Source organism: Elephas maximus, chromosome 21 (assembly GCF_024166365.1).
Source record: "Elephas maximus indicus isolate mEleMax1 chromosome 21, mEleMax1 primary haplotype, whole genome shotgun sequence".
NCBI classification, from domain to species: Eukaryota; Metazoa; Chordata; class Mammalia; order Proboscidea; family Elephantidae; genus Elephas; species Elephas maximus.
The window spans coordinates 53,803,929-53,830,992 of NC_064839.1; the positions used below are offsets into that span (position 1 = coordinate 53,803,929).

The 27,064-nt window shown below is 58.9% G+C and overlaps 1 protein-coding gene across 3 annotated transcripts in view; it reads left to right on the top strand.

Moving 5' to 3' along the window:
* Positions 1–27,064, top strand: part of ZFPM1 (zinc finger protein, FOG family member 1) — a 67,566-nt gene continuing 40,502 nt past the window's right edge. Inside the window, exon 1 of one of the 3 annotated variants that reach the window (XM_049864177.1) lies at positions 1–78. In XM_049864177.1, the coding sequence (XP_049720134.1) occupies positions 24–78 (55 nt within the window). In that variant the 5' untranslated portion in view covers positions 1–23. Of the gene's footprint in view, positions 79–842; positions 924–27,064 lie in introns of those variants that run through there. The other 2 variants (XM_049864178.1, XM_049864179.1) reach the window with 2 other exon arrangements.

Genomic DNA, 27,064 nt, shown 5'->3' on the forward strand with positions numbered 1-27,064 from the left:
CGCTGCCGCGGGCAACGGGGCTTATGAGTCCAAGGCAGGCTGCGGCAAGCCGGAGGGCTGAAAGGAGCAGCGGAGGAGGCGAGAGGGCTATTCAGGGCCGGGCTGGGGGCGTGCACTGTGGACATAGCTATGCAACAGGGGCTGGGGCCCGGGCAAAAAGCGATCCAGATTAGGCCGGAGGTGGGGCCTCGGGGCGGGGCCAGGGCGGGGCGGGGCTGCAGTGCCGGGAGGCGGGGCCAAGGAGGAGAGAGATCAAGGTTAGGCCGGGGGCGGGACAGCGGGACTGACGAAGTCTCGGAGTGCGAGCCAGGCCTGGAGGCAGAGCCGCAAGATTGGAGGGAGGGGCTGAGGAGGCGAGAAGGCTTTGCAGGGCCGGGGGCGGGGCCTGGGGTGGAGGCGGGGCCGCGGCGGTGAAGGATCCGGGGCTGGGCGGGGCCAGCCCTCTGAGGGGCGGGGCCGGAGGCGGGAGGGGCGGGGCGGGCCCGGCGGTGACGCGCAGCCCCTCCCGCCTGCCCGCCGCCAGGAGCGCCCTCGCCGCGTTCGCCGGGTGGCCGCTTGCTGCCCGCGGGTCCCATTGAGAGAAGCCGGAGCGGCGGCGGCGGCGGCGGCGTCTGCGCGAGCCGAGCGGAGCGGCCCCAGCCCGCCGCCCGCCGCCGGCTGTGCGCGCGCCCTCCCGAGTGCAGGGCCCGGGCCTCCGGCCTCGGCGGGCGGCGCGGGCGGCTCCGGGCCCGGTCGCGGCGGGCTGGGGGCGCGGGCCGGGGCAGCAGCGGAGCCCGGGGGCCGGGGGCATGAGCGGCCCCGCGGCCCCGCCGCGCCCCCGCCGCCCGCCGCCGCCCGCCCGGGGCTAGAGGCGGCCGCCGGGAGGGCGCGCGGCGCCGGAGACATGTCCAGGAGGAAGCAGAGCACTCCTCGTCAGATCAAGCGTGAGTCAAACTTTGTCCCGCGACCCCCGCCCAGCAAGCGCCACGACCTTCACCCGCGCCCCAGCGCTGTTTGCCTGCGCGCAGTAATCTAATCTCTGGGCGGAGAGCCCCCGCGTCTTGGCACAGGCACCGGTCCGGCCGCGGGGTGCCCGCCGCGGGGGACCGGGCGCGGCCTGGCGAGCGGCCACCTCGCGGTCCTGCCCCTCCCCCGCTCCCGAGATGGTGCACGGATAGGGCGGCCTGATCTGGGCTCCGATAAAGTTTAAAATATTCCATTCTGCAAGTCCCATCCTGATAAGATCGCTCTGTCGGGACGGGCTGAAATTGTGATCTTATCTCTCGGGTTGACTCTCCCAGGCTCGGTATCTGGAGGAAAAAGGAGAGACCTGGGAGGGAGAAGGGGCACCCGGGCCGCGTGGAGAACGGTCGGCCCAGTTGCGGGCCGATTCGCACCACCACGCCGGGTACTGACCGCAGAGGCGCGTGGCTGAAGGGCTAGAGCAGCTGCTGCAGCCCACGCGCTCGGCTCCAGTCACCTGGACCCCCGCAGCCTGGCACCGGGATCTCGACCCTAGCGCTGTCTCCCCCGGACACCTTCCGGGAGGCCCGGCCCCCTCCTCGTGTGCGGGCCAAGGCTGGCATAGCGCTGGGCTCAGGCCTCCCGGCAACAAACGGTGCCCTCAGATGCCTATGGGTACCCGCCTTTGGGAGGCATCTCCGAGTCAGGAAGAGGCACCCTTGAGGCTTGGCCCTGGTCAGGGTCTCCCTTGTAAGCGTCTGAGCTTCTCGTCTATCTGGCTCATGGGCCGCTCCCCAGGTCCGGGCGGCCATCTAGCGTCCTATATGCTGATACCCGAGCGATAAGAGGCCCTGCGCTCTCAGCCCGGAGCAAGCGAGTGCACAGGAAGCCGCCCCTCCCCACCCCACGCCAATAATAACCTCGCGCTTTGGCAGCCAAGGCCGGGCGGGGGGCTTCCTACTGGGCCACTCCCGGACCAACTCCGGCCACACGGGCAGGCCCTGGGGGAAGGGGCGACTGGGAGGCGACGAGGGGCGCCAGACCCGCTGCTCAGCTCCTCTGTGCACACGTGCACTACCACCAGGACCCCCATGTGCGTGCGCCTGGGAGTGTCTACTCCCAAGGTCTCCGAAGAGGTGGAAACTCAACATGAATCTGGGTTCCCGTAATCCGACTCCCCCAGTGTGCAAACGGGACCTGTTTTCCGAAAGTCGCCTTCTATCATGTCAACTGAAGTATTAGAACCACCCACAGGTCCCGATCTGCGCTCATTCTTTGGTTTCTTTTTCCCCTCCTCCCCTCTGTTCTGTCCTCGCGTGTGTGTGAGTGTGTGTGTGTGTGTGTGTGTGTGTTTCAGCGTGATGAGAAATGCAGATAGCACCGGGAGGGAGATCGCAGGTTGGGAGCCGATCGCCAGCGCCGATAAGGCCGCCAGAGCGGGGCTAGCGCCCGGGCCCAGCTGGGCGGGCCGAGCGCTCACTGAGGACCGGGGCCGTAGGGGTGCGCGGCCAGCCCACAGTGCCCACCCAGCCCACAGTGCCCACCCTCAGCGCACCCCACGGCCAGGAAGGGGAGTGGGCCGGACCTGGGGGGTGGAGCCAGGCACCCTCCCTGCAGCCGCGGCCCGGGGCGCCTCCTCCTCCTGGCAGATCTCGGGCGAGTTAAGATGCGAGCTCTGATTGTCACCAAGCGGCGGTGCCCGCCCTCGCGCCCTCCGCCCTCGGCTGTGCGTGCGGCCCTCGCAGCTGCGCGGGCCGCGCTCACCTCACCTGCGGCCGGCCCCGCTAGTGGGGAGGACCAGGGAGGAGAGAGGCCGAGCGCGGTGGGCCGCCGCTCTCCACGCCCCCATCAAAGCCGGGGCGCAGCTGCCCGCGCTTCTGTGCGCCTTTTGTTCTGCGCCGAGATAGATGTGCCGCGCTGATAAGCGCGCAACCGATGGCGGCAGCGATAGGCGCTTCCATTTATTAACTTCAAACGTGGGAGCGGGGGAGGGCGAGGCGGGAGCACGGCCTTGGCCGGCCAGATGGCGCAGACGATAGGCCCGGCGGCGCGGCCGGGTGGAGAGCCCGGGCAGGGTGCAGCCCGGACCCCCGGCGCCCCCGGCCCGCCGGGTTTTCCTCAGCCTGGGTCGATGTGAGCTCCAGATAAGCGCCGGGGCCACAGCACCGATGGCGATCGCCAAGAGCGATAAGAGGCCTTATCTGCGGCCACCAGACCCGGCTGGGCTCAGCAACAACAGCGCGGAGGCGTCGCAGCGGGGCTAGTGGGGGCCTCGGACCCCGGCCGGGTGGGGCAGGGAACAGGCTCCCGCGCGGATCGGTCTGGGCGAGTTTTCCCCCCAAACATACTTCGTTGCCAAGAAGTTGGGCCTCCCCCCGCCGGCGGGCCGGTGGTACAGTCCGCCGGAATGAAAGGAAACTGACTTGGCGCTGGCCAAGAGGGTGAGGAGGGAGCGAGGACCCATCCCACCCTGCCGCCCCCCATCTCTCAAAGGGGCCACCGATTGCCATTAGATAGTGCGAGATAGCGGAGCGGCTTTATCACCGCAGAGGGAGAGGGTGTTTGCAACCTCATGCGTCTTGCTGAGGGGGAGGGGCTGGTTATTGGCGGTACTGGGTGTAGGCTACTGGGAGTTTTCTTTTTAAAAAAAAAAAGGAAAGGAAAGAAAAAAAGAGTTAAAGTAGTTTGCATCGCCCGGGCTGTTTTGAGGGGAATCTGGTGTGATGAGTCTGTTTTAACATGTCCCCCAAATCAGGGGCGAATGTCCTCGTGGAAAAGCCTTGGTCACCTGCTAGTGTTTGCTGACCTGTTGTCAGCCCTGGGGACACAGAGGGCACCAAGAGAGCAAATAAGGGAGGGGTGAGAGCAGACAGGTTACTCAGGAGACTTCCGGGAGCAGGGGACTTCCAACCATGCCGGCTTCTCCAGGGACAACAGGCTGGCCTCAGTCTCCAACTCTGAAAAATGGAATGGTGCTTCCCGGAGGCTGTGGGAGTGATTCCCATTCAGAGCTGAGGAACCAAGTAGCCTGTGTGGAGAGGCAAGGTTGAGGGTGGGAGAGCACTGGAGACTCAGTTACCCTCTCGGAAAAATGGGCACAAGGACAAGCTCCAGGTCTTGGGAGCACAGGCCCAGGCTGGGTGTGTCAGGGGGACCGTGGAGCCCCTTACAGTTGAAAGACCCTCAGAGACCATGGATCCCAAGTGCCAAAGGGATACAAAGGCTAGCCAGGGACTTGCCTGGCCCCCGCCCTGGCCCAGCCCCCAGCATCAGCTCAGTCTCTGAGGAAGGTGTTTTTCACACATTCTTGGAGTTTTATTAAACAAATTATCGGTGGCCACAGGATGACTAATCCCCTCCAAGCTTCAAAGTTACCACCCGCTCTGCCTGGCAGGCAGACGCCCACTGTGGGGCTGGCAGCACCGCCTGGTGAGGGCCCGTTCTGGGGAGAGCCCAGGTTAGGCCTGGAAGGGAGAAGGGCCCGCCCCCCAGGAGCCCTTGAACTCTGAGGAGGCTGATCTCCTTGTGACTTTACAGAGGTAAGAGGGACTCTCAGCATGGAGCCATCCACACTCCCCTCCAAGGGTCCTGGGAGGCGCCCAGGTTTGTGCCTGACTCCCAGGGACCACCTGCAGGGCCACAACCCCACTATGATGGCAGAGGGGCCAGAAGAGTTCCTTCGCTTCCCACAACCTCAGTTTCCCCTTTCTGAAAAATGGGTCTGATCGTGTCTGCCGCCCAGGGATGTAAGTTCTACCTTCACCAGCCTTGACCCCTCCTCCGAGCCAGACCCAGCCAGTCCCTGCACTGGTCACCACCCCCGAGGGGAGCACCACTGTGGTGTGCCTGGCATTTGGATGATGCCGTCACAGGCACAGTTGTCTTCAGGGTCCTGGGAACATGGGAACAGAGGGTCAGGGCTTAGAGTCCTGAGTCTGGACTTGAACCCAGGTCTGAAGGATGCTGAACCCAACCAAGCCTTCCTGCCGACTGCCTGTGGCTTCAGCCTGATTCCAAGCTCTTCTTGGTTGTCCTGCATCCCTGGGCCTCAGCAAAGACCGTCAGTTCATTCATTATGTGGCCGTAGTAATCATATTACTAATAGCGAATAGTGGAGCCTGGAGGCGCAGTGGTTAAGAGCTTTCTTGCTGACCAAAAGGTCGGCAATTCAAATCCACCAGTCACTCCTTGGAAACCCTATTGGGCAGTTCTACTCTATCGCGTTTCTATAGGGTTGATATGAGTTGAAATCGTCTTGATGTCAAAGGTTGGGTTTTTTAGGGTTTTTTTTTTTTAAGTGGCGCAGTGGCTAAGGGCTCAACTTATAACCGAAAGGTCAGTCATTTGAATTCGCCAGCAGCTCCGAAGCAGAAAGACCTGGCAATCTGCTCCCTAAGGATTACAGCCTAGGAAACCCTATGGGGCAGTTCTGCTGCCATGTGAGGTCACTGTGAGTTAGAATCCTCTCGACAGCACACGATGACAACAGTTAGGGAGCTTACAGAACATGCTGTGTGCCAGGCCATGTGTGAACTTAGACCAGGTCCCATTCTTATTACCATTGTATATATGGGGAAACTGAGGCACAGAGCAGTTACATTGCTTACCCAAGAAAGTGACAAAGTCAGAATTGGAACCAGGCACCTGGCTCCATGCTCTTATCCTATACGTCTGCAGTCATTACGCTGCTTCTCCTAAGTCCTTCCACCTCTGTCTGCCTGTGGGCTTCTCCAGGCCTCGTTGTTCACATCTGTGAAATAGGCATTTGGGCACAGAGGCCCTCAGGGGTCTTTTCCCAGCCTTGCCTGCTCCGCCTCTCTTGGGGTCTCCCTTCCAAGCCATTACTGCATAGGTGCGGCCCCGGGAGGCTCCACTGGGCCCTCCCTGAGGGCTAGAGCCCTGGGCCCAGCCCTGCTGGCCCAGCTGGCCCCTCCCCAGAGGTCACCGGGAGCCGAGCATGGCACCGAGTACCACTGGGGATTTAAATGGGTCAGTTGGGGAAGAAAGGAGGAGGGAATGCGATGCCATTAATTGTACCCCTTATCTCCTGTTTCTATGCCAACCAGACGTTCCTGGGGCTTGACGGGCTCATGAATAATACTCCCGGAGGCCTATCTGCCATCGACAGGCCTCCTCCTGGAGGCAGCTGGGCCTCGCCAATTGGTATCGTCAACCCCTCGACCCGGGCTGGGCCGCCCAGAGGTCGCTGGGCCGCACTGGGACACCCAACGGGAGCTCTTGCCCACCGGCCACTGAACCCCAGGGTCTTTCTGGAGCATCCCAATGGCCCATCCCCATTTCACAGAGGAGGACACTGAGGCCACAGCTGCAAGCCACTCTCCAGACCTCATCCTCCACTCTCACTCAGGCAGGACTGGCCAGGGCTGAGGCGGTCCAGCACTTGCAGAGGGGTCAGCTCCTCAGCCCCAGCTCTGAGCCCCATGTCCTTGTCTTTAGCGTTAAGGAGGTAGGTGACCCGGTGGGTGAGAGCACAGTCAACCTTAAGTCGCAGGCAGTGTGCGTGGCCCTGTGAAGAAGGAACCCTGGCACTTACGGGGGACAGCCACGCTCAGGGCCCATGCTCGAGCAGAGGCTGGGGTCACATCTCTCTGATTCCCTTCGTCATGTGAATGTGCCATGTCTCTTCCAGCCCCAGGGCTTTTGCATGGGCCACTGCTCTTGTGCAGCTCAGACAGATCTGGACTCGGGCATCTCCCCATCCCAGGAAGTTAGTTCCTTGCAGTCTTCCTGCAGCACTCTCACCAATCTGTGCCATGACCTGGTCCCTACTTAGGCCTGAGAGCTCCCCAAGAACAGGAACAGAGTCTGTCCTGTTCCCACGTAGTGGATCTACGGCAACTCTCTGGTCAGTCAGTGACCTAATGGGCTTGCTGTAAAACACATGGTCACAGAGCCTGAGTGCCACTTAGTGGTGGTGGGACCCTGTTGGGGCCTGCCCATGTGAGCCTCAGTTTCCCATTCGTAAAATAGAAACAGTGATAGAATCAGCCCAGAGCACTAGTACAAGAATCGTGTTGCCTCAGACAGCTACCACTACTGTCAACCTCGTCCTCCTCGGTGTCTCTGTACCACTTGGTCAGTTGAATCTGTAGTTTCCAGCTCCTCTAAGATGGAAACCCCTTTGCCAAGCCCCCTCCCAGGAATGCCCACCGGCTCAGAGACCCCCCAAGGCCCTGCTCTGGACCGGGGAGCCCTGTGTTCACAGCCGAGCCCATTACTGCCCCCTAACTGGCTGCAGTCCCCACCTGCTTGTTTCTACGAGAACATGTCAGGGCCCTGAGGCTGCACAGCCTTGGCTCATGGTGTGCCCTCTCTGAGCTGGGGGGTAGAGAGAAGAATGGACTGGACAATATCCCCCCACCTCCCCACCAAGCTCTGGAAAGGTCTCATTCCAGCCAGCCTAGAGTTGGGGGACCATGAGGGCAGGGCAGCCAAGTGGGAGGACACCCAGGGTCCCTGCGCCCACTTCATAGATGAGGGGCTGGAGATCTGGAGAAAGCGGGGCTTGCCTAGGGTCCCTAGCCAGCAGGTGGCACGGCCAGGGGATGAGTGGTCCCAGAGGGCTGGAGGCTGCCATGGGGATGTTCCTGGCAGGGTCCCATCTTGCCCTGGGCCCAGGCAGCATCACAGGGTGGCTCTGCCTCTCTGCCTCAGTTTCCTTAGCTGCTCGATGGGCACATCCCTGCTCACTGCCCTCTTTCTCAAAGAAGGATGTGCAGGCTCCAAGAGACCAGACAAGGAGGAACGGGGTGGTCTGGCTGAGAGGGGCCTGGGTCTCACCTTTAACCCCATCTCAACCTTTGATCTTTACTCCATGGATTGATGCAGTATCCCAGAGCGAGGCCACCGGTTCAAGCCCAGCCACACCTTCCTGGCTGAGTGGCCTCAGCAGGCAGGGCTCTTTGGAGTTCCCAGCCTTGATTTTCTCCTCTGTAGAATGGGAGCAGCACCTCCCTTCCCTCATGGCTGTGTTATCTTCTCAAGGAGGGCTGGTATACAGTGGGTGCTTAATGAACACAGCCCCTTGGAGCAGACCTGGAACTCTGGGTCAGCGTGGGGCTTCAGGTTGCTCATTGCCAGTGACCTATTGCCCCCCGTCCCAGCTGTACAATGGGGCCACTGGATGGGCCAAGTGCACAGAACCTTCCCTCTGGGGCCCCGGGGGAACTTATCCCCACTCACCCCCCACAGTAGGAACTCTCACCCAGGCCTGGGCTAGGTCCTCCATCTCTGGAGCAGGAGGTCACCATGGTGGAGGCTGCCTTGGACACAAGCTGGACTATGACCCTTGGGCAGTGACCCTGTGGGCAAGTGCCTTCTCTCGTTCCTCAGCTTCCCCTTTTGAAAACAGGCACTTAGTAAGAGCACCTCCCTCCTGGGGCTTTTTTTTTTTTTTCGGTCTGGGGGGACATGAGATTCCAGATATACAAACCATAAAATGCTTTCCGGGGGTCATGCCCTGGTTGGGTACTGCAGCTGCAGGAGCTCCTGGCTGTGTGGCTGCATTGCTGATGTTTTCCCAGAAGCCCTGAGGGGTCTGTTCCCTCATCCTCCCATCTGTGGGAGCTTTTGAAGGGAGGAGGGCACATCTGGGTGGGCGCCCATGCCAGCCAGCCCTTCTTTTCCTGCCCAAGCACCTTACTTGCTTTTAGGGACTTCATCTTTATTAGCCAGGCCCTGGGAGACTGTGCAATGTGCTCGAGGGCACAGGGGACGGGGGCGTGATCCAAAGGCCCAGAGATGGACCCTGGGCAGTGCCTACTTAGCCCCCAGGCCACCTGTCCCTACTCCCATGTCTCCCCCTCTCAGGGCCTCTTGCCAGCCCGGCCCCCTCACTTCCTTCTCCCCCTAGGCAGCCCAATGTTTGGGAGAAGGCAGCAGCCCACTGGGGCAGGAATGTGGCAGCCGGCCTTGGGCCAGAGCCGGGTTAGGCAGATAAGCAGGCCCCTTCTCCCCCTCACTCCGCCTCCCCAGGCTGGGCTGGCCGTGGCTTCTGGGAGCCTTGGTTTCCCCACTTGTAAAAGGGTGATGGGGTGCAGTAGGCACGGTCAGAGCTCAGCCCCAGCGCCCGGCTGTGGTCCCCTTGGCCCCCACCCTGGGGCCAAAATGGAGACAGAGGCTCGACCTGCAGAGTCAGCCCTCAGGCGCTGAGCATCCTGCCTGCTAGTACTTTGTGGTCTCCCTCCTCTAGTTCTCCTGATCCTGCATCCAAGGACATGGAGGCTCGGAGAGGTCAGGGCCACGCCAGGCCACCTCACAATCGGGGGATGTTCTTGCTATGGACACGGGGGTGGGGCTGAGTACCGGTTTCTCCCCTCCCCCATTCCTCTACAGGGCACAGCTGGCAGGCCATCTGCTTCAGAGAAGGCTGCTTCCTGGGACAAGGTGACAGCCACCATGGGGCTCCACACAGGTGCCTACAGGAGCTGCCCTGTAGGCCCCTGAGCCAAGGACAGGCTAGAGTCTCAGGTCAGGCTCTTTGACCCTGAAGCTCTGGGCAAGTCACCTCACCCCTCTGAGCTCCAAGGGCTCAAGTCCTGGATCCAGCTCTCGAGCTTGGGCCTCATGCAAGTCACTGAGCCTCCCCAAGTCTGTAAAATGGAGCATCGTTGCCAACATAGGAGATACAGCCTGGGCCAGAGCTGGAGTGTGAGCTGTGTAAAAAATCAGAATAAGGAGGTCAGAGGGTCCCACTCTCCCCTCCCCAGACTGCTCACAGCCCTCAGATGTCACTACAATTGCCCAGTCTCCCTGGGGCCTGCTTCCTGCCATTTATTCCTGATTTCTGACTTCAAGCCCTCTAGCTTTCCGCATCTGCCCTCATGGGCTGATGCTTGCACCTGTCACAGCTTCCTGCCTTAATTTCCCTTTTCTCCATAAACCCCCCACCCTGCAAGTCAGACCCAGGAAGCAGGAGGGGCCTCAGGGTGGTAGCCTCAGTTCCTTTAGGCGTTGGGAACAGAGCGCATGGGCAGAGCTGCCTAGGGTCCTCCTCTAGTACGCCCTTGCGGTCGATGGGGGGATCCACCCTGGCAAGGGGGTCCTCAGGCCCCGCAAGTGGGCAGGTGGCCTTCGGGGATGACATTACTGCTCTGTGGACTCTTGGTGTCCTGTGCTCGGACCCTCGTGTGACAGGAAGCCAGGCTCAGAGCCATTGGCAGCCACAGGGCCTCCTATGGCCTCCACCTTCCGACCCCAGCCGCCCTCCTCCTCTCTTCCGGGCTCAGGCTCCACCCCATGCTTACCCACCAGGCTGCCAGGTCACTGGCGCTGACAGCTGCATTTCCTAAACATTTGCTGAGCCTCTGATGTGGTCTCATTACAGAGGTGGTCTCCCCTGCTTCTCCCAGAAAGCTTTGAGAGAGGTTCGGTATTAGCCCACTGCACAGATGGGGAGACTGAGACCTCCAGAGTTTAAAGGTCAGACCCAGGACTAGAGCTCAAGCCCTTAACCCTGCATGAAGAGCCACTTTTCATGTATTTTGTGGAGGCAGGAGAGGGCCGTGGCGAGGATTGCTCTGAGTAGAGCCTTCTCTGTTCTCCACCTGGCCAGCGACACCCATTTCCAGGCTAGGAGGCTGATGCCTTCCCGTCTCTCCAGTGGTGTCCAGCTCTGGTCACAGTGAGCTCTGCTCCCCACTGGCCGTGGGGAGGGTCCTTGGGTGGAGATGGCCACCACGGCCGTCCAGCTATAGGAGAGAAACCAGAGCTGAAGCCCAGGCAGGCTCATGTTGGGCCAGCTCCTCCAAGACCATCCCTAGGGGGTGAGACATGGGCTCAGCCCTACCTACCCTCCAGCCTTGGGTGAGACCCTTGCTCCATACCCCAGTTGCCCCTCTGTTAAGTGGGACCCCTCAATCCACAGGAGGCTGGGATGGGTGGTCCAAATGGATAAGGGTGTCCCATTTACAGGTCCTAAGTGTCCAATCCCAGGGTTGTCCCATGTGGGGTTCCTGGGGGCAGGTGAGTGGCTTGTCAATATTTCAAGGGTGCACTGAGCCTGCCCCTGGATCCCGAGGCTGCTGAGGGGCAGAGCCCAGGAGGGGTGTCCCCACTCTGAAGTTTTTATTACTAATGTTTCCCACTCCTGGGGTTGGGGCCTAGATCAGCCTTGGGGAACAGGACACTTCAGGCCCAGGCAGAAGGGCAGATGTTTACACCCCAGTCCCCACCTGCTGTCCCCCCATGCCTCCCACCCTCTTTGTGTCTCATGAGCCTGGCCCAGACATTCCAGCCCCACTGTGGGACCCTGAGGAGGCCTCCAGCCTCAGTTCCCCCTCCTGCACAATCTGTTACACCCAGGCCCACCACAACCAGACATCTCCCCAAGAGGAGAGAGAGCCCCCAGACTGATGGCAACTGGCCAACAGGCACCCAGGCCCGTGGGGGCTCCCAGCCCAGCTGGGCTGCCCGGCCCTTCTCCTTCCCAAGCAGCCAAGGCCTGTCTGTCCTGTGCTGTCTCCTGCCTGGGCCTCTGGCGGGCGCAGATTTCAGCTCCCGTGATAACTCGGAAAGTTGAACTGGCCCCATTACCTCCCTGCGATGGTTGGTGAGATACGGCCTCGATAATGGGGGAGATACCGGCGTCTCAGTGGCCAATAGCCCAGCCTCTCCTCCCATTAACATTCCCCACCAGCGATCCGCTCCCGGCCGCCTATCTCCTCTGTTTCCACTCCTCCCGAAGATAAGGATGGAAATTCTGACTTCATAGCTCACTGATTAAAGTGTCTGGATTTCTTGATAATACGCAGATAAATTATGTTTTTGAAAAAGAAGGTAGGGAAGAGGGTGGGGGTGTGGGGGCCAGGGGGAACCATTGACCATTGCCGCCACCCTCGCTGGCCTCCCTTGGCCCCAGGCCTGGCCATGAACCATGGAGCGGCTGGTCCGCTCCACCCAGGCATCTGATGGACGGTAGACAGTGGCCAGAGCTGCCTTCAGGCAGGGGCAGAGCAGGAAGGGGCGGGGCAGGCAGGCGTGAGGTGCAGGCCAAGAGTGACAGTGACACGGGAGGAAGGTGCCCCAGGCCTGCCCAGCCCTCAGCAGGGGTCGTACCTAGGTGGGGAAGGGACCTGCCAGGAGCTGTGGAGGCTGGGGCAGAGGTGGTAGACAGAGGGGGCTGGTTCAGAGTAGAGCCTGGACCTGCTACCTGGGCTCCAGCCCTGTGCCTGTTTCTTCATCTGTCAAATGGGCACAGGAGCAGTCAGGGAACACAGGCCCACCTGAGGGCAGGGAGTGATCTGTTTGCATCTCTGCTGCTCTGGGACAGTGCTTGGCAGAGTAGCTGCTCCATCGGTATTGAATGAACAACCATGTACCTTCCCCATTTCCAGGAGGGAGGGAACCAGCCAAGGGGTGCAAGCCGCAGGTCCAGAAGCTGATGGGCTCCCTGGTGGGCTCCCCAGCCCTGACGCCATCTCAGAGTTTTGGCCCAGCTGCCACACTTGATAGGCGGCACCCAGATGGGACTCAGGTGCCGTCGTGTCTGTCTGGATAAAGCCGCCTTCTTCAGCTGATCGGAGATCAGCGCTGATGGCGCGATGCGTGAGATTAGGGCTTCGTGTGGCTAATCCTCCTGCTGAGGGACAGGTGCAGCAGTGTGGGGGAGGCCACTGGCGCCCACCGAGGTGCGCATCCATGTGGCAGGAGGGGAAACCGAGGCCACAAGGCCAGGACATCCCCACTGGGGTGGGGGCCACCCTGGACTCACCTCTTTTTGGCAGAAAGCCCTCTAGAGGAGATGCCCAGGGCTTCTGGCAGGCACAGGCAGCTGGCCATCTTTCCCCCTTTTTCTGGGTTTATTTTTGAAGGAGGTCTTGAGATACGAGCTTCTCAGGGATTCCAGAGGTGGGGTGTCTGGCGGGGCCTGGGTGGGGGGAGGGGAGGTCAGTGAGATTTTTGGATCCTCCCCAGTTACAATAACCCTAATGATGGCCATTGTTAGATAATATTGTTGTTTGCCCCCGAGTCAATTCCGACTCACAGCGACCCATGTGACAGAGTAGAACTCCCCATAGGGTTTTCTAGGCTGTAATTTTTATGCAAGCAGATTGCCAGGCCTTTCTCCCGAAGAGCCTATGGGTGGGCTCAAACCACCAGCCTTTAATTTAGCAGGGGAACGCTTAACCATTTTACCACCAGGGCTTGGGGTGACCTGTGTTGTCAAGTAGAGGGGCCAAGGGCACCTCACTGAGGTCACACAGCACAGGGCAGCAGGGGAGACTCTGGCTTGGAGGCCATGGCCCTTGTCTGGGTCTCCGCCTGGACTGAGGTTCTGAGGGCCCCCCACCTCCTGCAAAGGGCCTACCCCTCCTCCCCGTTTCGGGGAGAAAGGCCCTGGCGTTGAGAGAGCACTGACTGCTTGGGCCACATGGCCCATCCCAGGAGCAGCAGAGACTGGGGCATGGTCCCCAGGGGTCGGTTCACCTGCCTTAGAAAATAGGCATGTTTAGTGAGAAAGTTGATTTCTTCCTGCTGTTTGGGTTTGATTCTGTTTCAGTATTCTAAAGGAAGTCATTATTTCCAGTAAAATGGGACATACATGCAGGGGAGGGGGCAAGTGGAGAAGGGGGGTGGCCAGGGTTTGAATCCTGCCCCCTAATGGACAAGTTGGGTGAGTGACTTAGCACCCTGGGCCTCCGTTTCCTTACCTGTGCAATGGGCATAAACCAATTCCTGCCTCTTTGGCCTTTTAGGGATTAAATCAGAGAGAAATGGGGGCCCTGCATGTAGTGGCTTGGAGAACCCAGAGACAGCTGAGGATGTTACTGGGGATGGAGGTCGTATGTGGGGCAAGAGTCCCAGGGCTGGACCCACCTTCCTGAACCCTCCCTGCCCACTACACACCCTCTGTGAGTACTGGGATGACTTTTAGCAAATGAGCTCCAGTTTGCAGAGGGCCTGTGCCCTGTCTGGTCACATAGCAGCCAGGTGGTTCTGGATCTTTGGTTCTGTAGTCCCAGGAGTTGCTTCCTGTATGACCCCCCGCCCCCTGCCCCTTGTCAGCAGGGTGTTCGGGTTGGTGGGAACTGTCTTGCCCAGTCCCAGGGCAACAGGGTGAAGTGTGGAGCCTGCCCAAGGGAACAGTGGGAAAAGTTCAGCCTTTCTCCATCACTGTGGCTCTCAGGCACTTCCTGTTCTGACCTCAATTTCCACGTTGGAAAACGGGGCTGAGGACGCTAAGACCCACCTCACAGGCTTTGGGCTGAGAGCATTTGCTGCCTGGTGTGATGTGAGTGCCAGTTGGGTAGCAGTGGCTGACGATGGCATCTTGGAAGCTGCCAGGCTCTGGCCATCTGCCCTGAAGTCGCCTGCCCAGTCAGCCAACCCTGGCCTCCTCTCCACGCTGGGCCCTACCCACCTTGCTGTGTAACCTCAGGGCCAGCTACTTCTCTCTGGGCCTCCCTACCCTGTCTATTAAAGGGGGCGCCATCCCCACTCAGGGGTCCTGCTTTGTAAGTACGGACAGGATGCCACTACTGTTCCTGTTCCCTGACCACAGTAGTGATCCTCAGGACCCTACCCCTTCCAGCTGCCCCTTGGCTCCAGGCAGCTGGGCAGCTGGACGCTGGCCACAGAACTAACCTGGGGCCTGAGAGAGGGAGGGCGGGGGTAGGGGGCGGGATACGCCTCACCCCTCGGTTGTACGTTTCTGTGGGGGGTGTGATGTTCCTCCCCGCACCTCCCCCCACACACAAAAAAAAAAAACAAGAAAGAAAAGGAACCGCGATAGCAGCTGCTGGGCTGTGGCGGAGCCACTATCGCTGCATCTATCTGCCGCTCCTGGGGAGCGTTCTGCTGTCCCCCTTATCGCGCCCACCAAAATGCCAGGACAGAGCGCACGCGAGCTCTGAGCCCCAGTCGTCGACGAAGTGCGGGAGCACCGCAGCCGCTAGTCAGAAGGGGAAGTGGAGGAATTTTGGGTCCCCTAAATCATCGTCACCATTATCATCATCACTATTATTATTTTACAAAGGAAGCCAAACAGGAGTCTTCCCCGAGAAATGGTAGGAAAACGTAAGGAATGCCCCCAACAGCTCCTCTGCAGGAAAGGACCGGGCTGTGGAGGGAGGGTGAGGCCCCAGCTGGGCTGCTGTGTTCTGTGTGACCCTGGGCGAGTCTTTCCCTCTCCAGGTTATCCTTCATGGGGGGAGGGGGGTCTGAGGCTTCAGTGGAGCTTTAGAGAAAAAGGAAGTGCCTCCACTATAGGCAAGACCTCCCCAGGAGGGCCCCTTTCTGCCCAGCCGCAGTCTGGGGATCAGTCGGGCCCCTAAACCAGGCTCCCCCAGATCCGCCCCCAGTGTCCTCTACCCTCCAGAGTGGGTCCCCGAGTCTCCCATGCTCCAGACCCAGACCTTGGCCCCTCCAGTATCCTCTGCCCCCCAGACCTGCCTTCAGTCCCTCCTGCCCCCCAGACCCTCCAACAACTTTCCCAGAGGCCCAGTCCCCATGGCCAGAGACTCATTGCCCCTCGTGCTGACAGCCAATGGGAATGGAGCATGCAAATGAGGGGGCATGAGGCGCAGGGATTGGTGCATGGGGCGGGCCTCCCAGGGGGGCGTGGCCCTCTCTGTGGAAAGCCCTTAAAACCGACGTGGGTCTGGGGCTTCTAGGCCCTAGCTCCTCGCTGCCAGAGCCCCCACATGCCTGGGACAGGGGATGGACAGACTGACCTTTAGACGGCCTTCTGCTGCCCTTCAGATCCCAAACCTCCGCGGCCTGAATGGGAGGCCAGGTCCTGTGCATTCCGAGGTCTGGCGCAGCCACGCTGACCCCCAGATGGGAACACCGAGTTCAGACGGTGCAGGCCCACTGGATGGGGTAGGCCCGCCCTGCCCACCCGCGAGGCCTGGATCCCCCAGACTCTGGTTCTGCTGTTCCTCCACCCCTCACCATCTCCTCCTGTCCCCCCACCTTCCTCAGACTTTCATCCTGGCCTCTTTTGCCAGGCTTGGCACCCCAAGCTGGGGAGATGCACTCTCCTTTTGCCTGGCGATCACACCCAGCTGCCAAACCTCAGTTTCCCCTGCCAGTAAAATGGGAAGACAGTATACCGACTGCCTCCCAGGTGGTGTGTGCTCTTGGGCAAGCCCCTTCCCCTCCCTGGGCCTCAGTTTCCCCTTCCATGTGCGTCCCCACCTTTGTCTGTGACTGTGCCATGTATAGAAACCTGGGGGTCTGCCAGACTTCCCATGTTCTTTGAGGTGGCAGGAGCACACATATATAGGAGGTGCTCAAGAAATTTGTAGGAGGATTCAAATTGTACTCTGGGGCCACTTCCCACCTCACAGTATGTCTGTGGAAGTGCCCAGCCAGCCCAGAGCTGAGGGCTCACAGCTCCAACATCACTGCAGGGCTCTATGACCGTGACCAGAAAGCCAGCCCCCAGCGTGGGTGTGTTTTGAACTTGCATAAGTGGAAAAATAGTGGAGGGGCAAGGAGGGAGTTTGGGCTGAGATCTAAGGAGAGGAAACAGGGAGGAGCAGTGGACGGGAAGGACAGGCCGTCAGGACAGCAGCCAAATCACTGCCCCTGCCCCATAAAATGGGGAGATGGTGCTCCCAGGGTGGGTGTGAAGATGAGGGTGCCACGCACGAGAGTGGAAGGTGCAGTGGAGAGTGTGTGTGAGACGAACTGCCCAGTGAGCCCTACAAACTGAGCCCCAGGCCAGCCTCCCCCAGGTCCTCCCAGTCTCTCTCATGAGGTAACTCCATCTGACCAGGGCAGCGCTGTCTCCACTAGGACAGTGCTGGGCACGCTCGATAAATACTCACATGACTGAGTTCTAAATCTACTCCCTACGCCTGCCCAAGTCCCAGGACATAAAGCGAGCTGAAAGGAAACGGAACCCTAGAGACAAAGGCAGAGTCTCCAAATAGGCAGAGCTGTGAACAGAGATTCCTAAAGTGGTGGAGTTGTGGGGGAATCACCATGGCAGGAGTCAGGCAGAGCTGGGAATTGGCCCTGTGGGGTCTCTACTGCCAGGGGCCCCCATTTGGTCTTGTGACTCCTGCCTGCCTGGGAACAGGGAGATGGACAGACTGACTTTGGACACCCTTGTGTTTTCACTTCTTCATTCTCCAAATTTTGCTGAGTACCTACTGTGCACCAGGCCCTGGATCAGGCATCAGGGGTGGCCTTCACAGTGGCTTGGTCCTGGGCCTATGAAGCCCCCAGCCTGCGCGGAAAATAGAGAATGAACACAATGAACAAAACAATCCCTAATTACGGAGGGTCTTAAGTACTGTTATGGAGAACCCCAGAGGGGACCTATTTGTTGGAGGGTGGCAGTCAGGGAAGGTGAGGAGGTGACATTTAAGCAGCGACTTGAAGGATGAGGACATGCCAGGCAGGTGGCAGGTGGCAGGTGTAGGGAACAGCATTACTGGCTGAGGGAACAGCAGGAGCAAAAGCTCTGAGCAGGGAATGAGATTGTCAGTGGGGGAAATGAAATACCAGTACCTGTGTTGGCCAACACAGTTGAACGGGGGTTGCCTATACCTCAGTCAAGCCGGTTCAAATGGCAACACCACCTTTGGACTGCCTCCTAACCTACCTGGCCCCTGGTGTGATCTAGGGTGAGGCAGGCATTCCTTTCCCTATGTACTTTTACAAGCCACGATCAGGCATGCCCAGGAATTGCCCTCTGACAGAACGATGGTGCAGGCAAGAGGGTGGGCAGGCCCAGGGGGTGAGCTAGGGACTTCCTTTCCCCCTGCAGGGCTCGCTTGGAGCATGCGGAACTTCACAGCTCTTCTCCTTCTCCTCCTCATTCGCGTGCCAGATTTTTCCTCTACTTACTCTGCCCCAATCATGATGGCACTGGGAATCCAGGCAGAAGTAAGGTTCCCTGACCCCCACCAGTCTCATCTGCCTTGACCCGGCCCTCGTCCTTGGCCACATGCAGCCTCCACCTTCTCACAGGCTGAAGACCAGAAGGCTGGGCTCAAGGCTGTAATGTCCAGGCCCAGAGAAGACTGCCATGGCTCTCACTCACACTAGAGGGTCCAGGCTGCTGGCTCTGGAGCCACGTGGCCTGGGTCCAAATCCCAGCTCCACCACTCTTTTGCTGGGTCCTCTTGGGCCAGTAAATTAAACACCCCTGCCTTGGTCTCCTCTTCTGTGAAATGGGGACAGGGACCACTCGGCAGATTCTGAGGGGCACATTCAGTGCTGTGTGGGCAGCGCTGCACCTTGGGCTTCACGGAACTGATGTTCAGTGTGGTTGTTCCCAGCAGGGTGGTCAGACCCAGGAGAGCGTCAGGGGGACCAGCTGGGCTGTGGGGAGTGGAGGCTGGATGTCTGGGGTCTTCAGTACTGAGTCTCTCTCTGAATCCTCAAGGGAAGGGGAGCATTTATGGAGCACCTGCTGTGTGCTCAGGGAGCCCTGGAGGCACAGTAGTTAAACACCCAGCTAACCAAAGAGTCAGTGTGTAGCAGTTTGCTTCCGTAAAGATCACAGCCTTGGAAACCCTATAAGACGGTTCTGCCCTGTCATACAGGGTCACTATGAGTCTAAATCGACTCGATGGCAATAGGTTTGGTTTGGTTTTGCTGTGTACTCATGGCCCTGCCAGGCCAGTGTGCTAACTTCCAGTTTTCAGTGTGGGGAACAAGCTCTGGGTAGATGAGGGGGCTGTCCAGCCTCCCAGAGTTCAGAGTCGCAGAGCCACAGTCTGAGCCCAGTTGTCCAGGGCTACAGGTTCTACCCACCCCTGAGCTCTGGACACTTGGCATGGGCTCTCAGGGCCTCTTAGCTCTTCTGAACATGGGGGGATAAGTGGGCCCATCTTGGGGTGGCCGTGTAAATGCTTGTGAGCCTGTCCTTCCCGTGGCCACTTGCCAGGGTGTCCGCAGCACTGGCCCTGAGTAAGTGCCTACTCTCCCCCTCCGCCTCCACCCCCCTCACTCCCACCCACCAATCAGATGGCAGGGGCCTGTCATACTGGAGCCCCGCTCCTTCTGAGAAGCAACCTGCCTCTGACATGCAGTGTGTAATGGCTCAATCTGTCGGCCCCTATTGCCCATCCACAAGGGTCATTCCCAGCCCTCTCAGCCCCTCTTCCTGGCATGCTTTCCTTATCCCCCGCTGTGGGCTGCCCTTTGCCCACTGTCTCGACCACCACCCCCACCTATGCCATGGCCTCAGCCACCCCACCCCATGTCACAACCTCAACCACTCTCCCTAGCACCGTGGCCTCGGCTGCCCCCACCTCATGTCATGGCCTCGCTGCCCCTGCCATATTCAGGGACCCTGACCACCACCCTCACCCCCCTTCCAGCTGGGCTCTGCATCTCCACCCCTCCCCTGCCTCCCCACGGAGTCTCAGCAATCATGTCTGGGAGTGAAACAATCTCATGTAATCTATCAGCGGCTATCGGGCCCATCGGAGGCCGGGAGTGGCCAGGCACAGAGATGGCGCCAACCGTGCACGTTGATAAAGTTTCCGAGTGCAGCGTAATGAATGTGGAGTCACCCGGCTGAGAGGGGATGTGGACTTGGCAGGCCCGCCACACCGGCTGAAACCAATCTGCCCCATCAGCCGGCCGGGCTTTCTCAGGCCCCACTTTCTTCCCTCCTCCGCCGCCTCCCTTTCTCCCTGCCTCACCCGCCTGGCAGCCCCTGGGGACAGACAGAATGGGAGACCGGCTGCTGACCCTGGCCCGGGAGAGGGGGGCTCGAGGCAGGGGGAGGGTCCTTCAAGCTGGACCAGGGCTGGAGGGCTTCCTGGAGGTGGTGGCAGTGAGCCAGGCTTCACGAACCAAAGGCCCATCCCTGCACACTCTGCTCAGAACCTGTTGCTGGGTTCAAGGCCTCCCTATTCACCCCCCAGCCCTCCAGTGGCTGCAGTGGCCTTCTCAAGTTTCCAGAACACACCAAGCTTGTTCCCACTTCAGGGTTCCCTCAGCAGGAATGTTCTTCCCTTGGCTTCTACTCAGTCTCAGCTTAGAGGCCACCTCCTCCAGGCAGTCCTCACTGACCACCCGGTTAAAAGTCAGCACATGTGCCCCCTGCTGTTCTCCCTCCTGCACCTGTTCTGGAACTGCCTGCTGTCTGAGGGCTGTGCCCTCCACACACAGAATACCTCCCCTGGGTCTGGACCACTCTGCACAGCGTTAGCTCCCTGCTCGCACATCTCCAACTCATGGTGGAGGCTCAGGAAGCCTCATTAAACAATCCCCATGCTCATGGGAACAGCTGGCATCCGATACTTCTTTAGCCCTTGCAGAGCCCTTTCCCATTCACTCCTCACAAGTTTGGTGCCCAATACCCATTTGCCAGATAAGCAAACCCAGGTGTGGCCAGGACCCAGGGTTCAGGGCTGCTGGCTGGCTGGCCCACCCCTTGTGCCCAGCTGTGCCTGCCCAAGGGTCTGGACCAGCCTTGGTGCAGCCTCGTACTGAACAGTGTGTGGGCAGACAGATGAGGCTACGCTGCACCTCAGTTTCCTCATCTGTCACTGGAGTCAGTTTCCCCACAGACTTGCTTGATGAGGGTCCTATCAGAGCTTCATAAACTGTCAAGGGCTGCACACATGTGTCCTTGGGGGCTGGGCCAGAGGGAGCCACAGCTCCTGCAGGCAAAGAGGCTTGGGTGCCTTGGCCAGGGACAAAGAGAGGGGCTCAGAGGGGACGCACTGGCCGGGGCCACAAAGCAAGTCACTGGCAGAGCCCAGGCCCTGCCCTCAGGGGACGGGTGGTCAGTGGGGAGACAGACACAGTCACACAGGGACCAAGGGGTAGACAGGAACACACCAAGACATGGGGGAGGAAGGTGGAAGGGTTGGGAAGGCTTCCCTGTCCATGGCCTGTCTGTGACATAGAGCCAGGAGGGGAAACTGAGGCCCAGTGAAGGGAGAGGCAAGGCCTCAGGCCTTGCAGTCACACAGACCCAGGCTGAACCCCACCTGAGTGACCTTTCGTGCACAGGAGCAGTGGGTTCGAGGACACAGAGGAGCAGGGTGGACCCTGGACGAGGAAGACGCAGGCTGCCCTCCAGCTGTGAGACCTCCACATCTCGGTGCCTCAGTTCCCCATCTGTGCAATGGGGATGTACTAACTCGAGTTGTTAGGAGGACTCAGTGTGCTGACAGAGTTTGTAGAACTGTGCCTGCTCAGTGTAACCACTCTAGAAGTGTCCACTGCTGCTATTATTATTTTTGTTGTTGCTGTTTATTCCTGCCCCAGGAAGTCACTTGGGGTCCATGCGTGGAGGGAGGCACTCCACCACAGTGCCAGCTGGGGCCAGTGCAGGCCAGAGGCTGGGCATGGCCGTGGTGCTGGGTGGTAGAGCCCCTGAGTTCTGCCATCAGTTACTGGGTTGGCCACAGGAGGAAGTGGCTGTGGCTAGGGACCAGGATATGGGTGCCGGACCTCCTCCCGGGTGTCTATGCCCTATCTCCCCACATCTTGTCCCTTCCAACCTGAAGCCCCACAGCCCCCCAGTCCCAGAGACCCCAAGGCAGGGCTGGCCACACTAATCCAAGGCAGTTGGAGGGTGCTCTTCATGGGCACCCCAAGCAGTCAGAGGAGGGGTGCCCTTCAGTCACTCCCCTAGCTCAGACCTGAGCCGGAATCCCCATGTCCCCATCCCTGTCACCGCCTCTGTGACCTGGGGACCCCAGGGCAGCCCCCAGCCACACTGTGACCCAAGCCAGGCCCTCCATGAGCAGCCTGTTCCCATCCCCGCACCACTCGTGTGTTCACCAGTATTTATTGAGCACCCACTGTGCGCCAGGGGGACACTATCCTACTGTGTAGACGTGGGGATACAGCAGGGAACAGATGGGTCGGCAGTCCCAGTCTCTGCCCTCTTGGAGCCCCTCCTCACGGGGAGATGGACAGTAAACGTAATAAGGAGTAATTGTCATTGGAGAGATGGGAAGGACGGTCAGTGCTACCAGGTGGGGTTAAGAGTTTAGACAGGGTGGCCAAGACAGCCTTGCCAGGGAGAGGCAGTTGAGAGATTTGAAGGAGGTGAAGGAGGGAGCCAAGTGGATACCAGAGGAAGAGTGTTGCAGGCAGGGGGAGTAGCAAGGACAAAGGTGGAACAGTAAGAGGACTGGTGTGGCAAGGACACCCGTGGAGGGGGAGGGGAGATGACAATGGGGGTTCAGACCATGCCGTGTGACCCACGGTAAGCATTTGCCTTTTGTTCTGTGTGAAATGGGGAGCCATGGAAGGCATTGGAGCAGAGAAGGGACAGGATCAGCAGTGGACAGGCCGTCAGGGTCAAGTCCTGTGGGGACAGCCATGAACAATCACTCGCATGGGAAGCATATCAGAGTCTACACAGCACCCCAGGCAGGGAGAGTGGCTGTATGTGAGCACTCAAGGGGAACAGACTGCCAGGGAGGGCTTCCCTGAGGAAGTGATGCCTGAGATGACACCTGGAGGAGGCATGGGAGGTCACAGGTGAGGGGAGAGGGGGACATTTGAGCCCTGAGAGGTGGTGCTCCTGACTCAAATGCAGAAGATACTAAATAGACAGGTAGTAGGATCCCCATTTGGGGCCTGGGACAGCTCTTGGTGACAGGAAACCATGCCCATCCTAGCATAGTCTTTACAGAAACCTGTGGTATAAGAGGGGCAGGGGACAAGAGCGTAACAGGAGGGTGTTCTTTATCTTTATCCCTTCTACACCGACCATGCCGTCTACTGGAGAGAATTTTTTATTTTGTCTTTGGCTACCCAAATACTCCCCCCGTGACACCCCTTAAAGTGAGCTCTTTATCAGCTTCCGCAAGTTCCGTGAGGGAGAGTCAGAAAAACGGGATAGAAAGAATGGACCTAAGTGGAGGAAGGAGTTTATAGGAGAGCAGGGAGGGTAGGGGATAAGACAAAAAGCCATGGGCTGGGTGTGTGCTGGGTTTAGGGGCCAGAGTGGGAGGCTCTGGGCAGCATGGGGTCTGGGAGAATTGGCAGGGAAAGGTGATTGATATTATCAAGAGTCTAAGATTTCAGTTGATTCCTTTAATATTTTTAGAGGGAGACAAGTAAGGATTTGAGTTGCTGGAGTGTGTTTCTTTGCATGAAACTAGGCCATATGGGGAGTCATGGTAGAGCAGTGGTAAGAGCTCAGCTGCTAACCCAAAGGTCGGCAGTTCAAATCCGCCAGCTGCTCCTTTGGAAACCCTATGGGGCAGCTCTACTCTGTCCTAAAGGGTCGCTATGAATTGGAATCGACTCAACATTAAGGGCTTTATTTATTTGTTTGGTTTAGGCCATATGGGACCCTGGGTTTTATTTGGGTTACATGTTTCCCCCGCACACATTTTTCCAATAAGCAGACTTACTGACCTGATAAGAGACTGGAGGAACTCCTGAGACAATGGCCCTAAGACAGTCCTCTGACTTGGGACTACAGACATTCCTGGAAACCACCTTCCAGCCAAGCAATAAAAACCAAAACCAAACCTGTTGATTCTAACTCATGATGACTCTCTACAACAGAGTGGAACTGCCCCATAGTGTTTCCAAGGAGCAGCTGGTGGATTCGAACTGCCAACCTTTTTGTTTAGTAGCGGAGCTCTTAACCATTACACCACCAGGGCTCCAGCCAAGCAATAGACAGGCCTATAAAATAAACAATAACACCTGAAAAGAACGTGCTCTGTAGAACAAACAATTACACCACACTAAAAGGGCAACATTTGCCCAACAGTAAAGATGAGAAGGCAGGAAGGGGTAGGAAAACCAGACGAAAGGAAACGGGGAACCCAGGGCGGAAATGGGGAGAGTGCTGACACAGTGTGGGGATTGCAACTAATGTCATGGAACAATTCGTGTACAGTTTGTTGAAGGAGAAACTAAGTCTGTAAACTTCCACCTAAAACACAATAAAATATTTTTTAAAAAAGCCAAATGACACTTAAAAGGGTAGATTTTATGATATGTGAATTATAGCTCAGTTAAAAAATAAATACATAAAGTTTAAAGCTCTTGTTTATTAGAAAATATTGGTTCCTGTTCTTAGAGGTACTGGGGGCCCCTGCTTGGTACTGCTGTGAGCATCTGAAGTTCTTCTTTGAGTCACACTCAGAATGGCCTGGGTGTGTTGTGATGGCAGTCGGTGGCCCCCCTTGAGCCTGGCTTTACGTAGTACAGTTGCAGTCACCAGCACCTCCCTGGGCTTGGGCTCACATGCATGCTGGGCTATGAGTCTGAATGACCTTCCTGAGCCCAGCCTTTCTGGGGTGCACAACATGGCAGCAGTCAGTTATACACACCCACGACAGGGAACAGGCAGGGGTGTGGGGCACATGAGGGGGCCCCAAACCCCACAGGCAGGAGAATCAGGCCTGAGGGGTGGAAGCTTCTAGGAGACAGATGCTTGCTCCTCTGGACAAGCAGTAGTGAGCTCCCCGTCACAGGGTGTATACAAGCACTCTCTGGCTGACCCTTGGGGTCAAGTTGATCAGCCTTCATCTCCTCTGCTCTTAGGCCCCCTTGTGCAGTTGAGAGGTGGGAACCAGTGAGGGGAAGGGATTTGGGCTCTGTGGGATCTGGGTCTCTCCCACTGTGGCACAGGAGGCCATGCAAACAAGCACATTCTCCCCCCAGTATCCTTTTTTGTGGTCTCCCTGTTGTCAGTAGGACTGATCCTGGGCTGATCGGAGAGGCCAGTGGGCCATAGCGGTGCCTGCAGTGCCCGTCTGCAGCCCCAGCCTCTCTGGTGCCCTAGGACCCCTCTGGGCTCCCCTGCATCTGAACAGCATCCTCATCTCCACTCTTGGTCCTTTCTTCAGCGCTTTGCAGCTGCTTCATCTCTGTAGGGTGACTGCCCTTCCTTTGACGGTGGCAGGGGCACCACCGGGCAAAAAGTGGGACTCCCCAGGTTCCTACTCCAGCGCTTATCTTGAGGCCAAGTCCCCCATCCCTTGCTAAGCCCCAGTGTGTGCCATGTGGTGTGAGGCTGCGGGGAGGCAGCAGGCAGCAAGGGGCGCCCAGGGCAGGGCGCACCGAGTGGCCCCGTGGGGCTCTTTCCTCCGCCAGGGACTGCACCCTGTGGCGCCCCCTCCCCTCCCAGTGCTGAGAGCCCAGGAGGTGGTGGGTCCAGGGCCCATATCCGTTCTCAGAGAGTGGTTTTGCTCTCAAGTGTTGGGGAAGTTTTTCTAAGAGTTCTCAGTCAAACGAAGCCCTTTTCCCCAGGCCTTTGTAGTTCTCACTTGTGGGCCTGGAACCCCCATGGGTACACCCACGGCCCCCTTGGCTCCCCAGCCTCTGGTCTACACCCATTCCTATCAGATGCCCTACTGTTCATGCCCCTGCCCCCAAATGATGGGCACAGGTGGCCTCACCAACCCTGGGGATCTAGCGATTGTGCTAGGCCCTCGGGCCTGGAGCCCCACGGTGTGGGGACACTGTGTGTCCTTCTGTCTCCTCCTCTCCATCTCCCTGTCCCTCCTCAATCCTCCTCCTTCTTACATGCTCTCCCAAATCCACTTTGGGCCTGGCAATCAGCTGGGCTGCTTGTTAGGACTGTGCATGAAAGGCACTTGGCCCAGGGGGGCTTGGACTGTGGTCAGAGGCTGCAGGGCTGGGGGGTGCAGGCTCCTGACTCAGCTGTGTGACCTGGCTGGCCTCCTCTCTTTGCCTCAGTTTCCTTACGTGTCAAACATCAGCTGGGCTAGAGCCCCTCCTGGCTGGAAGGTCTCTGAAGAACAGCAGCCCTGCTCGTGGGGCCCAGGGGAGGCACAGTGCTGGTGTCACACTGCCCTGGCCCACAGGTTGGGCTCTAGCCCACCAAGGCTCTCAGACTCATCTGGGTCCTGGTCACCCTGGGCTCCCACAGCCGGTCCCCTTGGAGAGTGGGAGCCTGTCCCCATTGCCTGTCTGTCCCCGCCGTGGCCCAAGCTGCCAGTTGCCTGGCTGGTGGGAAAGTCTGAATCTGTTGCTATTTTCTCTCTGTTATCAGTGCCTTATCTGGCTGCTGTGTGCCGCCTAGAGGCCAGGGTCTCTCTCTTGGCAGGGATGTCCCCCCACCCACCCACTTGCTGCCAGGGCCAGCCAGAAAAGGTATTACTATTAGATAGTCTTCTGCCAGTCTGGTCTGGGCTGGGCCTCTCTCCTGCATCCTCTGACCCCCAACCCCATGTCTTCCCTCCCTGCAAACCCTCCATGGCCCTCCCCATCCCCCCATACCCTTCACTCCCTCCTCCATTCTGTGCCCCTCAATCCTCTCCACCCAGCCCCATACCTCTCTTCCCCTTCCCTATGCCCCCTCCCTATCCCATGCTCCTGGGGGCCTCCCAGTGCTGTGTCTTCACCCATGTCCATCCCCACCCCACCTCTGGGGAAGGTGTGGCACCTCTCTGGAGAGTGGAGACAGTAACCACAGCTATAATAACAGCCTGCCGACTGTGCGCACTGCCCATGGCACCGGCTTGCTGACACAGGGGCGACTGTCACACACATACCTATGTCCAGTGAGAAGACCAGGCTCAGGAGCAGAAGTGACTGCCCTCTGCCATGAGGCTCAGCAGCCTGCTGCTCCTTTTACCTGGAAGGCTTTTGTCTTCTGCTGTCCCTGCCCTGATCTCTGCTCACTTTTCACTTCCTTCAGGAAGCCTTCCCTCCATGGCAATGGCTGCACCTGTATTTTTACTTTCTTGGGGGTATCTTGGTCACTGCTGGACCTCCAGTGCCCAGTGCAGGGCCAGGCACAGAGAGGGCTCCAGAAGGATTTGATGAGTGAGTGAATGGATGAATGAGGAGCTTAATGAATGGATGACCAGTGAATGAATGAATGAGTAAGTGAATGAATGAACAGTAACTAAAAATGAGCCCTAGAAGAAGCTAGGTCAGCCTGAGGCCCTCCAGGTATGCCCACACCCCCAGGGAGGCTGGAATTTGGGGGGGCAGGGTCATCCTGCTGGCCAGTGTCCTCCCAGGCCAGTAGGGCCTGTGTTCAGCATCAGGCTCTGCAGTAATGGGGCCTGGGTGGTGGGATGGCTCTGCCGAAGGGAGCATGAGCAAGGTGATTGTGTACTGGTTGTGCAGGCACAGGGGCAGGCTCAGGAAACAGGTTCACAGGCTGTAGAGGACCCAAGCCGCCAAGGGCTTTCCGGGGACTCCAGGCTGACTTACGCGTCCCATGTCC